General features: G+C 39.3%; 1 protein-coding gene across 1 annotated transcript in view; it reads right to left on the bottom strand.

Annotated features, from left to right (window-relative positions):
• Positions 1-15,346, bottom strand: part of LOC120516035 (leucine-rich repeat-containing protein 72) — a 56,044-nt gene continuing 40,698 nt past the window's right edge. The window contains exons 6-9 of the mRNA XM_039737466.1: positions 8,078-8,167; positions 3,248-3,385; positions 1,456-1,486; positions 1-803 (exon numbers count right to left, since the gene is read on the bottom strand). Coding sequence (XP_039593400.1) covers positions 641-803; positions 1,456-1,486; positions 3,248-3,385; positions 8,078-8,167 — 422 coding nt within the window. The 3' untranslated portion in view covers positions 1-640. The remainder of the gene's footprint in view (positions 804-1,455; positions 1,487-3,247; positions 3,386-8,077; positions 8,168-15,346) is intronic.

The following is a 15,346-nucleotide window of genomic DNA, read 5'->3' on the forward strand; positions in this document are numbered from 1 at the left end:
GTAAGTCTCTTGAAGTGCTGAGAGAGTGACAGGCTGTGTTATTCCCAAGGCACTTGTGTGGTTTAAAGTGCTAAACGTTCACTATGTTTGCTTTTTGCCTGACACCCAGTGCTGCTGTGATAATCCCCAGCTCACTGAACAGGGCATACAGGATTAAATGTATACTTCTGTTCAGTTCCCTTCCCATATTTGCACACACGACACACGTGCTTAACCTTCTAGTCCGCTGTCAGTAGACGGCCGGAGCACACATGTGCACAGTGTTACAGTGACAGCAGCATGCAATGTCTTTATGCGAAATAATGTTATAATGTTGCGATTTAGCTTCTGTAGTGACATTTTAAAGTAATACAAGTGTTTTCACTTCAATAAAATAAGTTCTGTGTTACATTACTTGTTACTTTTCAAAAGTAATTGGACTGCGTAACACACATTACTTTTACTTCGTTACTCCCAGCATTGGTTACAAAGCATATTAATCACACTTTAATTTTACAGGAATTTATAGCTGATAAATTAGCACTTAACATTAATGGAACCTGTTTGGATTCCAAGAAACCAATACATGCAGATCTTGTTTGATAACAGAATACTAAGGTGGGAAAGGTATGTCCATGAAGTCGGATGGCTATGCAAGGAGTCATCTGAATCGGATAATCACTCGATGTGGCGTTTCAAACGTCTCTCCCTCAGATGTTTGTTTGGAAGTCGCCATGGTGTTCCAGTCCACAGTAGAAAATTGCATTAAAGATCTTTTCATTTTTCTTGTAATCAAAGTGCCATTTCTTCCCCTTAATAATGAGCTGAATAAAGAAATACAATAACAACGTGTTTACCATGTCTGTAATCCACCAACTTCCCCCAAAATAACCCCACAAAGAATTTGTTACATGGAAAACATCCAACTAATGTTCTGTTTTAGCATTTGCTTTTCAACTTTGTTCACTCTGATGTTACATATCCTTGCATGCACATTATTAAATTTCAGTTCATATTATTTGTTCTTTAATTTGCCCTGTTTTAATAGGCACCCTGTCAGAGATGCCTTTTGTGAAGTGTACCAGTGTTGCTAATAGTTTATAAATGAATACGTAAAGCCCCTTCTCTTTGAAAAATGTCTGAAAACAACTACAGAGAGTCTTTATTTGTTTATTTTTTCTTTTCTTCTCGTTCAGTACTCAGTGTTTTCTGTATCCAGTAATTCTGGCACAGATGCTGCCACCTAGCTAGGCAGAAAATGTGAGATATCACCTGGCCCAGGGGGCACCAGTATGACACACGGTACACTTAGCATCAGCGATAGCCCTGGCCTTAGTGCTGCTCTTAATTTAATGGAGGGACAAAAGGACCCTGGTGCTATCAAAAAAACAAACTCCACACCACGTGTTACTAATAGTGACAATTTATCTTCCTTAATTTTCTGGAGGCTCCCATTGGCTGAAGTACTTCACTTACCAAGTCTGGAGTCTTCCTGTGGCATAATCACCTGGGGAAAAAAGTTATTAAAATGAACACTTTTTTTAAATAAATACACTGATATATCCTTGTATTATGCCAGCCCTTACTTTGATGAAGTACTTTGCATTAGATATGCAGGAAGGCATGTTGTTTATTGGCCATTTTCTTTGCATTCATTGATGAACAACACATGGTAGGAACCCTACCGAGAAAGCTCTGTTTGTCAAGACAGACATTTTACTTTATGGTGTTATTAGCTGAGGATCACCATTACAGAATAACGATACTGGTTCTGGATCCGAGTCTTGGTTAAATGACCCCTCAAATAAATACAAGTTCAAGATTTTGAGTTCTATGCACAGCTTTAGCATATTTACACACAGCTGGACATGTTAATGACACAAAGGAAAGCTGAAGGAGCTTTATAGCCAAACAGAACAGCAGGATCAGTGGTTGGATCACAGCGTGATCACCCTAAGCTGGCCAGTTTGTCTCTGGCCTAATGTTAACTTTACAGTGCAGATGTTCGCTCATCACTTTGTTGGTGGGTAAGCCTACCATTTTAATGCAGCAGCACATGCTGGTAAAATACCATGGGGGCTACAATGCAAAGGAGTGGAGTGGGCTATAAGAAGCCTGAGTAAATGCCTAGATTTTCATTTTGGAAAACCAGAAGCTTCATTTAAATGTATGGATGTTGTAGTAAGAAAAGCTATGTGAAGGCATTAGGCACAACTTTATTTTGCAGTAAGATTGTTGTAGCAATAGATGGAGATGATTCAAGAACAGTGCTGCAGCCAAATATAAGCCTTTACTGGCTATGTGCTCTACATGGAATATCTTTTATTCATAATTTTTATAAAAGAGACATTGCTAAGTTGAAAAGGGGAAAGGATCTAGCCAAATACTTGGCAGTAAATGCAGTTGTTTTAAACATGAAATAAACGTACTATTATATAGTAGATGCATGTTCATCTAGCTTTAACAATTGATTGGCTGGCTTTAGTTTTGATTGTGACTGAATGCTCGGTGTTGTTCTAGAAATAAATGTCTCTAAAATCATCTGCTCATTTAAAGTAGTGTTTTTCAAGTCACCTCCTTTCAGCATTCATGCCTTAATAGTGCTGGTGTCGCCATCACAAGCCAAGCAAGACTACAGGCACTGATCAAGCTTGGTGCAACTCTGACCTGGGATAAGGTCACTGTTCCTACCAAAGCTGACTGACAGAGGGACCAAGAGAATGAAGAGCTCGGTGAGTAAGTTATTATTTTGTGTCCTGGAGATGGACCTCAGAATGGACAGTAGTAAAACCACTTTCAGAATTCTCATTAAGTGAAAATTGTTACGCCATCATTGCAGTGCACTCTAGAGGAGGCCAGCAAAGTTAGACTCTTATTTGACTTGTCTGTTTTACTTTCTCTGGATCTGTTTACATAGGAGTTTTCATTTCTTCGTCTTTATTTCCTACTGTCTTTACCTATATATTGCTTACCACTTACTTACAATTACCTAGGAGCCTTAACAGCCTAATTAAAAATTTTTGTACATAAGCAATGTATATGGATTGCACATTGCATGGTGTGTGTTGTTCAACACTGGTAAACTGGTGTAGTTCTTGGAGTTTGTTGAGTATTCTACAGTATATTCGTGGTTCAAATGTACTTCTGTTCCATATTCTTTTACAGGAAAAGTATTTAAAATAGGAAGATGTAAAGTATAGATAAAATAAACAAAACCCCTGCATTGGTGAAGGCCTCATAAAAAGACAAAATGGCAATTATTGCTCACCATGCTGAATGAGAGCTCTGGACTGGCTGTTTGGCACCACAGACTCCACACGTTTCCCAAACGCTATTGACTGCAGAATCCTGAAACGCTCAGGGCTGTATTTTCTAAATGCTGCTTCTTTTTCTTCTTGCTTAATCTCTGTAAATTGAAATTGCTTCACATTGCTATTAGTATCAAACTAGTTAGAACAGATCCAGGTCAACTGTTAAAACTGTACAAATAAATGAAATCATTTCCTTTTGCAATGACAGTCCTCTTTTTAGTAAGCATTGCTACCCATAAATAGATAGATAAATACTTCATTAATCTCAAGGGAAATTCACAAATCATAAATTATCTAAGCAAACAATACTCCATTAAAGAGTAATTTTATTTTGTCTGTTTATCCATTTGTTAATTTAGATTTTTGTTTCAAATATTTGTGGGACACTTTCTGAACTTGACATTAAACACTAGCATTGGCGAGAGTCTGCCTGATGTGAAATACGTGCTATAAATCATTAAAAAAGGGACAGACACCAAGGATCAGAGCACAAACCATTACAAAGTGTGCAATGAAGAGCAGCGAAATCTGGTTTCTCCAGTCTGTGCATTTTAAACTGCTGCTAAGGGCTTTGGGGAGAAAAGAAAAGATTTGACACAGAGAAGTAAAAACTGCTGTTATCCATTCAGGAGCTCAATAGCACAAGGTCAGTGAAGTTTAGTGATTAATGCGCACCTTATAATGAGTACTGCGACAGCAGACACAAACAAACACACATTGACCACCACATCGACTGTACTGTGTGGGCTCCTTTGTCTGCTACTGTATGTTTCTGTCATTTGAACTGCTGCATCACTATATGACATAACAACAGCAAACAGAGTTTATATAAGCATTACAATTTGAGTTTAAGCGCTGCAGCTATTTAATTATGGCATGCCTGCATTTCCAATTAGACAGTAATGTTAAGTTTATTTAGTTATTTATTCCAACATGCGGTCAGAAGGTAGATGTTGTGCAGCCTCATCTGTGTATCTGCTGGTGTTGTTAGGCAGATTTGTTGATTTGGGTGTCTTGAGTGCTGAAATCTGTAAGTCACCCCTTTTATTGGCAGTCCTTTGGATGGAGTGTGACAGACAGTTTACTTCAAATGCATATTTTTCAGTTAATATTTTCATGAATATAGCTGCCAGTTCTTTGAAGCTTACATCGACTCCTACGCTGTTGTAATGCTGAACAATAGACAGCACACACAGCACCTGCAACAACATATCCATATTTACCATTCATCCTCTGATGCCTTCAAATGCCAATTTTTAAACTGATGTCACAGAAAGATGTTTCTATTGAAACAGGTTATGTTTATTTTTAAGAGGTGTGATGTGCTCTATGCACGCTCGACACACATTTATAGGACTAATGGGGCATTTAAGAGACCTTTTTGACTTTAGACAGTTTATCATAAACACAAGCCTGCTGCCTGTCTGACCAGGTTAACAAGAGCACATCTGATTTTTGTAGTTCAAAATTACCAACCCTACTTTGAGTGATGCCTTCATGAAGCATTGGATTGGTTTAGGAATGTGACAGTGAGTCGTCTCATGGTTCCCATCCAATTTTGAGCAAAGTTCACTATTGGTCGTCTCCAGACATATATATATTATACGTCCAAGGATCTAGAAACGTCTTGGGTGTTGGAGAAAATGAATTAGAATTAGCTCAGCCTAGGGTTGGACAACACCCGCTTTGAACCAACAAGTTATCCCCTATGGCTTTTCTGAAGAAAAAGTGTGGTATGACCATCCATCTTCAGTATTTTAGCTAGAAAGTACATATAGCTTTTCACAAATTCAAAGCCCTGCAAGGCTTTCTGTATTATTTGTGCTGAATATTTCAGGTAATACTGCAAGACTGTGACTGGCAATGATTTCCATTACTGTAATAAGCTGCATTTTAAGCTTTTAATTTTTCTAATTGTCTTTGAAACATGTATAAAAATTAACTTCCAAAAGCTGTTGAGGATATGTTCTCAATCATTCAAGTTCGAATTTATTCCTTTGCCTGAAAAAGGCCATAATGAGTCACAATCTGTGAAAGTACTGGCACTGGATGGGGACACCAGTCCATAGCAGGTCTGTTTGTAATGCCAAGATACTTGAGCATACAATATACACAAATGAACAGTTTAATTCAAAATTGTGTTACATTACAGTTGTGCTTGAAAGTTTGTGAACCCTTTAGAATTTTCTATTTTTCTGCATAAATATGACCTAAAACATTATCAGATTTTCACTCCAGTTCTAAAAGTAGATAAAGAGAAAACAGGTAAACAAATGAGACAAAAATATTATACTTGGTCATTTATTTATTAAGGAAAATGATCGAATATTACATATTTGTGAGTGGCAAAAGTATGTGAACCTCACGGATTAGCAGTTAGTTTGAAGGTGAAATTCGAGTCAGGTGTTTTCAATCAATGGGATGACAATCAGGTGTGAGTGGGCACCCTGTGTTATTTAAAGAACAGGATCTATCAAAGTCTGCTCTTCACAACACATATTTGTGGAAGTGTATCATGGTACAAACAAAGGAGATTTCTGAGGACCTCAAAAAAAGAGTTGTTGATGCTCATCAGGCTGGAAAAGGTTACAAAACCATCTCTAGAGAGTTTGACAGATTGTGTACAAATGGAGGAAATTCAAGACCATTGTTACTCTTCCCAGGAGTGGTCGACCAACAAAGATCACTCCAAGAGCAAGGTGTGTAATAGTCGGCAAGGTCACAAAGGACCCCAGGGTAACTTCTAAGCAACTGAAGGCCTCTCTCACATTGGCTAATGTTCGTGTTCATGAGTCCACCATCAGGAGAACACTGAACAACAATGGTGTGCATAGCAGGGTTGCCAGGAGAAAGCCACTGCTCTCCAAATAAAAATTGCTGCTCATCTGCAGTTTGCTAAAGATCACGTGGACAAACCAGAAGGCTATTGGAAGAATGTTTTGTGTACGGATGAGACAAAAATAGAACTTTTTAGTTTAAATGAAAAGCGTTACGTTTGGAGAAAGGAATACACTGCATTCCAGCATAAGAACCTTATCCCATCTGTGAAACATGGTGGTGGTAGTATCATGGTTTGGGCCTGTTTTGCCACATCTGGGCCAGGATGGCTTGCCTTCATTGATGGAACAATGAATTCTGAATTATATCAGAGAATTCTAAAGGAAAATGTCAGGACATCTGTCCATGAACTGAATCTCAAGAGAAGGTGGGTCATGTAGCAAGACAACGACCCTAAGCACACAAGTCATTCTACCAAAGAATAGTTAAAGAAGAATAAAGCTAATGTTTTGGAATGGCCAAGTCAAAGTCCTGACCTTAATCCAATCGAAATGTTGTGGAAGGACCTGAAGCGAGCAGTTAATGTGAGGAAACCCACCAACATCCCAGAGGTGAAGCTGTTCTGTACGGAGGAATGGGATGAAATTCCTCCAAGCCGGTGTGTAGGAATGATCAAAAGTTACCGGAAACGTTTAGTTGCAGTTTTTGCTGCAAAGGGGGTCCACATGCTGTACTTTTCCCACTCACAAATATGTAATATTCGATCGTCCTCCTCAATAAATAAATGACCAAGTATAATATTGTTGTCTCATTTATTTAACTGGTTTCTCTTTATCTACTTTTAGGACTTGAGTGAAAATCTGATGATGTTTTAGGTCATATTTATGTAGAAATATAGAAAATTCTAAAGGGTTCACAAACTTTCAAGCACAACTGTATATCCTCATACTGTATGTGTAAACTTAAAATGCATGAACTAGGTCGTGAATATGCATTGTTTATGTGTTATTCTGTAAATATAAATTTACTTCAAACTCAAGCAAAATACATTTTGTAGATAGTTTTTTTTTGAAGAAAATACCATTGTCTTGTGGGAGCCAAACATTGATTCCTATATTTTATACATTCTTCCTTTGGCTTGCACAGGTTTTTACGTTTTGCCATTCATTTGAAAGACATGGCAGTTAAGCTAACTGGTCTGGTATGAGTCAGTGTGGGTTTGAGTGAAATTATGGTCTGTGGTGGACTCTCAACCTGTCCACATTTGCCTTCTCGCTTTTGAATGATGCTGCTGTGATTGTCTCCAAAAGTCTCTCACAAATGTGTATTTAAAAGAACTAAAGGACATGGATGGACAGCTGAATGATTTTTCAGATATCAAAAGTGATTTCTGCAGTCTTGTCATCCAGTGCCTTATAAATGTTTTGATAATCCAGATGTTACATTGTATACTGACAATACTGCTGGACTCTGATATTTGGAACTATAATAGAAAATGTGAGAGAAGTTACTGTGGACATATGGGTCCATTTGCAAGCTTTAATGTGTTTATGACTCCCTGCACAGCAGATCTCGGGCAGGTGGATTGTGTGTTCTTTTATATAAATATGATTTTTAACATTTTTTTTTCATTTTTTTGCTCTGTTTCTCCCTTTGCAATTTTTCTTTTTTTGTAATATTTATCTAGCTAAGTTATTAGAAAATAGAATAGAATTTTATAATCATGGAAATATGTATCATATTCTTCATTCACTAGTATATGTTAGCATTTTTTAGAAAGTTTCTTTGGAATCATTATTCACCACATGAGCTCCCCTTGCTTAAATGAATCTCCTTGTTCAATGAATGCTCCTTCATTTTTGTGTTTCTCTCTATTGGTGATCTTCTCTTCCCTTCTCTTCCTCCATTTTTTCCCTACACAGGCTCACTGGCAGTCAAACTGACATACTTCAATGGACACACTTTATATACATTGTTATACTAAATAAAGCATATAAAATACTTGCAACCTTTTTTGTCAAGCATCTTCAGTAATGGCAGATGATGAATTACATAAAGGCGATATGGTGACTCTTGAGCCAAGGGATTCAAAAATAAACCTGTAGAAATACAAGCCAAGAACCGTAAATTAACAGTATCTGTTTTGGAAAAAATTCATTGCAAGATAAATCTGGAACAGCACGACATGGTTTCTAAATTGATGTATTGCATAATTTTAACACACATTGCCAGCACGGACAAACTAATCCTGTCTTGTTACCGTAAAGCTGAATGGCTTATGAGCAACTGACTGCACAAAATGGCTAACCCAGGAAAACATGTTCTCATAGTGTCAGGGCAGATGTGGTTTTACCTTTAAACAGAGAGTAGTGTAAGAACTGCAAACCAAAAAAACAAAGCACGCTGTATTGCATGGGTAAATTGATGTGCATGTTAAACAACAGATTTTAAACAGTATGTTAGCAGAAGATGCCAAATAATTAAGAACAAATCTTACAAATGCATGAGTTATTGTTTTTTAGATCTTTGTTTGCCCTCGTGTCTCTCTCAGCAACAATACAGTATACACATGTCTACTCCATGTATTGTGTTACCTTTGTCCTTTGTTCCTCAACTTTTTGAAATATTTGTTTTACTATCTCCAGGAGACCAGTTCATATCCTGTGCAGGTGCAGTCTGATTTATTTTAGCATATTCTTCCCACGTCAAAATGGGGTTCTTTTCCCAAGCAGTTCACTTTTCCTCCCATGTCCTAAAGTCAAGTCGGTTTAGTTGGTGAATCTAACAGCACCTGATGTGAATGTACAGTAATGCACTAACATCCTGTATGGGGTTAATCTTTTGGGTTTCATTGAGATCTGCTAGCTGAAAAGATTCAGTTTATCATTTATAGTAGGAGGTGGCAGAGGGTTAGTGCTGCCGCCTCACATATTCAGAGGCCTAGGGTTAAAATCACATGTGGGCCACCATCTGTGTGGAGCTCACACATTATCCAAGTACTTCCCATTACCTATGGATAGCTATTAATTCTAGGATGGCCCAATGGGATGTGTACTGTAGAAGTGTGTCATACGATAGATTCAGGGTAGGTCCCCACCATGAGTCCAAAGCTGCCAACACAGACTCCAGCTCTCACAGTCCTGAATCAACAATATCTAATTGGGGTTAGAAAATCGATGCCCTGAGATATAGTCAGTAAAAGAAGAGGTGTTTGTACAACAAATGTTTAACTGGAGATATGAAATGGTGCTTGTGGTATTCAGGCATCTGCTAGGACTAAAAGCCAATTTATAGTAGTTATGTCAAGTCATTTTTGTATCAGTGCATCACTGGTCAATGACATCATGAAATGTATACTTGTGAGACAAAATCAGACATGATTGATTTCTATTTGAAATACGTAGCCTGATCATGATGTGCCATGTTTTGACAATACGATTGGCCGTTTTCAAGTGTCACAGTTTTTATTTTCACTTTTCAATGAATAATATATTTAGAAAGAATGTGATTATGTGATTGACCTGAAGGAAATAATATATAAAGAATATCTAAAGCAGGGGTGTCTAATTCCATGGCTGCAGGTTTACATCTAAACATTTTCTTAATTAGTGACATGCTTTTCCTATTAAATAACATTGCCTAAATTTTAATTGAATTGATATTTAAGACTCTTGTTTCTTGTTTTCTTAATTAGCAGCCAAACAATAATGAGATAAAAAAGAAGCCAACACATTACCAGCTAACTTGTGTCCATCATGCAGTATTTGAAAATATGTTTCAAAATGTCAGGCAGATCAGGAATTAAATAACAGATTTCATTAACAACAAGAATTGCCTCCTAATCAAGAAATTGATTGGAGTGAAATTGGTTGGAATTTGAGAACCCAGTTTAGGTGGTCATCTTTTGGCCCACTTCTGTTTGGCTGCCATTTAAGGAAAAAAGAAAGGCTTAAGTCTTAAACAAACAAAAAAACACGGCAGTTGAAATGAAGGGAAAGGAAATCAATTAACACAAGAAATTGGTCACTGATTTAAGAAAGTGAAAGAAGAAAAGTTACAGCCACTGCAGCCCTCTAGAATTGGAGTTGGTCACTAAAGAAAGAATGTTTTATACTTTTGTGCGCTCCTTCTGATGATAAGTTACAGCTTACATTTATTGGAAAACATATAATATAATTGCAGTGGTGACTTACTGATTCATTCTCCTTTCTCTTTTCAAAGTGGCAAAGGTTAGCACAGCACGATTACGGCTAAAACAGAGCAACTGTCTTGAGTTTTCATGCTGCATGTGTGGGTGTTAGTTCAGGTACTCAGGATTTCTCTGGCATCACAAATACATGCAGGTTAGATGAACTGGTTCCTTTGAACTGGCTTGGTGAAAATGAGCGTGAGTCTACCTTGTGATTGACTGGTACTCTATCTAGAGTTCAGGTGGTTCCTGCCTTGCACCAATGCTGCTCCATTCAGCTTTCTTTTAAACATGTCAGATAAATGGTCATGTAGATTTTATTAAGAAATTTAGAGCAACCTGACGGGTGCAAGTCTTGATGGCAGTAATTTAAGAGGATGCAACAATGACTTCTTTCATTCTTTATTGGATTCATTTTACAGACTATTTGCTCCATAAAACTGTTTCTGTTTGGATGCCTTCTCTTCAGAATGCTAGATAAACATTATTACAAAGAATGATACAGAAAAAGGTTATTTGGTAACTGGAAACTGGCCCAGTAGTTTGTGCAAGTTTGCCCTGCAGTGGAATGGCACCCAGTCCAGGGCTGGTTCAAGTCTTCCACCCAGTTCTAGCCCTATAATCCTCAGATGTATCAATTACTAAATATTATATTTTATTTGGAAAATTGGGTGTCCCAGGCAATTTTGTCCTCATGTTGTTTCCCTTTGGACCTTTGTATCTTGCTCCATGTCTGCATTCCTCTCTCTTGATATTCCATTATTACCTGAAAATCAAATTCTGTCCTCACTGTACCTCACCTCTTACCAGCAGAATCTTCTCTGTTTAGCTAATCTTGTTGTAACTGTCACTAATGATAACCGAGTATGTAACTTTTACAGTTTTTACATATGGAGTTATCTGCCTCTTGTATTATCAAAAATTATTGAGGGCCAGTGTACCGCTGTTCAATCTTTTAAAAGCTGGAGGTCTATTTCTTACTAATGCTACTGTAGGTTTAGTACTTCCAGGCTCCAAATGGGTGAGTTGGGGTGATCAGTTTGCAACAGTCAGTCTACTATACAGTATTATCCATTTATCCATCCATCTATTATCCAACCCACTATATCCTAACTACAGGGTCACGGGGGGTCTGCTGGAGCCAATCCCAGCCAACACAAGGGCACAAGGCAGGAAACAAACCCTGGGCAGGGCGCCAGCCCACCACAGATCCGTTTATTCATTTTCTTTTAAAAAAAAAAAACGTTCTTCCATTGCAGAATCTAAAGGAGATGAAGCCTATCCCAGCAGCATTGAGTGGAAGGAAATGAACCAACCCTTGAAATGATGCCTGTCTGTATATTAATGCAAATACTAATAATGCCAGAATTTACAGTTGCCAATTAATGTACTGTACATAAAAGTATATATAAAACACACATAGCCATGTGTGTTGTCCGTCTGTGTGCACCTTATGTATTGAGTAAAATTCCTTGCACTTGTTTGTGAGGTGAACGAACTTGATAATTATTCTGATATGTGCATTTGTACGGGTGTAGGCGGACCCAGTACCCAGTTGGAGGTGCATGTAAAGTCCAAGATGTGAACAAAGCCGAGATCTAGAACAGTTAGACAGCAGTGTTAATCACTTTTCTATTGTGCCAGCTTCCTCCAAAGTAAATTTGGAAGTCCAATATTGGAAATGTAAACGTTTTAAACCTCAAAAGTGATGACAGAAGTACTCAGTGTAAAAGTGAGATGAAAGAGAACATTTATAACAAAAACTAATTATTTGCTTTTTGTTGTTTACTATTAAACTATTCTTAGTATGAAGTTTACCAAAAGTGATTACTGTTTTTTTAAAAGAATGTTCCAAAGTTTTTCTCTCTGAAGTGAAAGCTCTTGAAAGCCCTGAATTAAAGTCCTGCTTTATAGAGATGTATAAAGAATTCTGTATAGCATCAAAACTTTATCAGTTATTAATTTTTTATGCTGAATACTAATTATTCAATCCTTTAATGTCTGAAGCCATTTTACTATATTCTGCATGATCCACTGGATCTCAAAATACAAATTTAAAAGAAAAAAAAAACAAAAACAAACCTATATTCCACTATGTCTGCAAAGCCTGTAGTGATCTGACCACTCTAACACTCCCTGAATAGCAAAGCATTTCCACAGTTCCAAACAGAATATTGAATTTCGCCATCTCTCATAATGGATTTACAAGATACAGCCACACTGCCAACACCAGGCAGAATCTCTGAAGCAAATTCAAGTACTTGATGTAGGAGCTGTCAGGGTTCTCTTGTCAATCTGTATCTGAAACTTTACTTGTACTGACCCAGTAACAATCTAGACACTGTAATCTGTTACACTGTTCAAAGGCAATTCACTTCTGTGGGCACGGCTTTACCTGTTATTGCTTAATGCATGTTGTGAGAGTTTTGTCCAATGGGCAAACCATTGTCCTCTTTTCTCAGAGTGAGAAAGAGAAACTTCAGTTAGCAGTAAAAATGTCAACTTAAATGCCAGTGTAAGAAATTCACTGTTTGGAGACAGTAAGTAATGGATAGATAGATAGATAGATAGATACTTTATTAATCCCAAGGGGAAATTCACATAATCCAGCAGCAGTATACTGATAAAAAGCAATATTGAATTAAAGAGTGATATCAATGCATGTAAAACCAGACAATAACTTTGAGTAATGTTAGCATTTACTCCCCCGGGTGGAATTGAAGAGTCGCATAGTGTGAGGGAGGAACGATCTCCTCAGTCTATCAGTGGAGCAGGACAGTGACAGAAGTCTGTCACTGAAGATACTCCTCTGCCTGGAGATGACACTGTTCAGTGGATGCAGTGGATTATTCATGATTGACAGGAGTTTTCTTAATGCCCGTCGCTCTGACACAGATGTTAAACTGTCCAACTTTACTCCTACAATAGAGCCTGCCTTCTTAACAAGTTTGTCCAGGCGTGAGGCGTCTTTCATCTTTATGCTGCCTCCCCAGCACACCGCCGTGTAGAAGAGGGCACTCGCCACAACCATCTGGTGGAACATCTGCAGCATGTTATTGCAGATGTTGAAGGATGCCAACCTTCTCAGAAAGTATAGTCTGCTCTGACCTTTCTTACACAGAGCATCAGTATTGGCAGTCCAGTCCAATTTGTCATCCAGCTGCACTCCCAGATATTTATAGGTCTGCACCCTCTGCACACAGTCACCTCTGATGATCACAGGGTCCATGAGGGGCCTGGGCCTCCTAAAATCCACCACCAGCTCCTTGGTCTTGCTGGTGTTCAGGTGTAAGGGGTTTGAGTCGCACCATTTAACAAAGTCTTTATTAGCTTCCTCTACTCCTCCTCCTGCCTACTCCTGATGCAGCCCACAATAGCAGTGTCATCAGCGAACTTTTGCACATGGCAGGACTCCGAGTCGTATTGGAAGTCTGATGTATATAGATTGAACAGGACGGAGAAAGTACAGTCCCCGCGCTCCTGTATTGCTGACCACAATGTCAGACCTGCAGTTCCCAACATGCACATATTGAGGTCTGTCTGTAAGATAGTCCACAATCCATGCCACCAGGTGTGAGTCTACTCCCATCTCAGTCAGCTTGTCTCTAAGGAGCAGAGGTTGGATGGTGTTGAAGGCGCTAGAGAAGTCCAAAACATAATTCTTAAAGCACCACTGCCTCTGTCCAGTGGGAGAGGGATCGGTGTAGCATATAGATGATGGCATCCTCCGCTCCCACCTTCTCCTGATATGCGAACTGCAGAGGGTCGAGGGCGTGGTGGACCTGTGGCCTCAGGTGGTGAAGCAGCAGCCCTCCATGGTCTTCATCAGATGTGACGTCAGAGCAACAGGCGGATAGTCATTCAGCTCACTAGGACGTGATACCTTTGGGACTGGGGTGATACAAGATGTTTTCCAAAGCCTTGGGACTCTCCCCTGTTCCAGGCTCAGGTTGAAGATGCGCTGTAGAGGACTCCCCAGTTCCAACACACAGGCCTTCAGCAGTGTGGCGATACACCATCTGGACCCGCTGCTTTGCTGGCACAAAGTCTTTCAGCTCTCTGCTCACATGGGCTGCTGTAATTGTGGGTGGGGATGTCTCACCTATGCTGGTATCAGCAGAAGGATGGTTGGAGGATGCAGTACTCGAGGTGAGAGTGGGTTAGGGTGATCAAACCTATTAAAGAAGTTGTTCATTTGGTTTGCTCTCTCCACGTCTGTCTCGATGGTGGCACCCCGCTTCGAGCTGCAGCCAGTGATAATCTTCATCCCATCCCACACTTCCTTCATGCTGTTATTCTGCAACTTCTGCTCCAGCTTTCTCCTGTACTGCTCTTTCGCCGACCTGAGCTGGACTCGGAGTTCCTTCTGCACCCGCTTGAGCTCATGCTGATCACCACCTTTAAAAGCCCTTTTCTTCTGGTTCAAAAGGCCCTTGATGTCACTTGTAATCCATGGCTTGTTGTTAGCATAGCAGCGTACTGTTCTTACTGGAACTACAATGTCCATACAGAAGTTGATGTAATCAGTTGTGCATTCAACAACCTCTTCAATGTTCTCACTATGTGACCCAGCAATATATCCCAGTCTGTAGTTCCAAAGCAGTCTCTCAGAGCCTGCTCTGCCTCAGGGACCACTTCCTGAATGAGCGTGTGGTTGTAGGTAGCGTCCTCACTCTTGGTTTGTATTGAGGCTGAAGCAGAACCAGGTTATGATCTGCTTTCCCAAGCGCAGGCAGCGGGGTGGCGCTGTATGCGTCTTTAACGTTTGCATACAGTAGGTCGATAGTCCTATTTCCCCGGTGTTACAATCCACATACTGGGAGAAGGCAGGTAATGTTTTGTCCAGCGTCACATGGTTAAAGTCTCCAGAGATTAGCACAAGTGCCTCAGGGTGCTGCGTTTGTAACTTAGCAACTGCGGAATGGATGATGTCACTCGCCATCTCCACGTTCGCTTGAGGGGGGATGTAAACAATAACAACAATCACGTGTCCAAACTCTCTGGGCAAGTAATAGGGACGCAGACTTACGGCCAACAGTTCGATGTCCCTGCAGCAAGTGGAGATTTTAACGTTTACATGTCCTGAGTT

Source organism: Polypterus senegalus, chromosome 15 (assembly GCF_016835505.1).
Source record: "Polypterus senegalus isolate Bchr_013 chromosome 15, ASM1683550v1, whole genome shotgun sequence".
NCBI lineage: Eukaryota > Metazoa > Chordata > Cladistia > Polypteriformes > Polypteridae > Polypterus > Polypterus senegalus.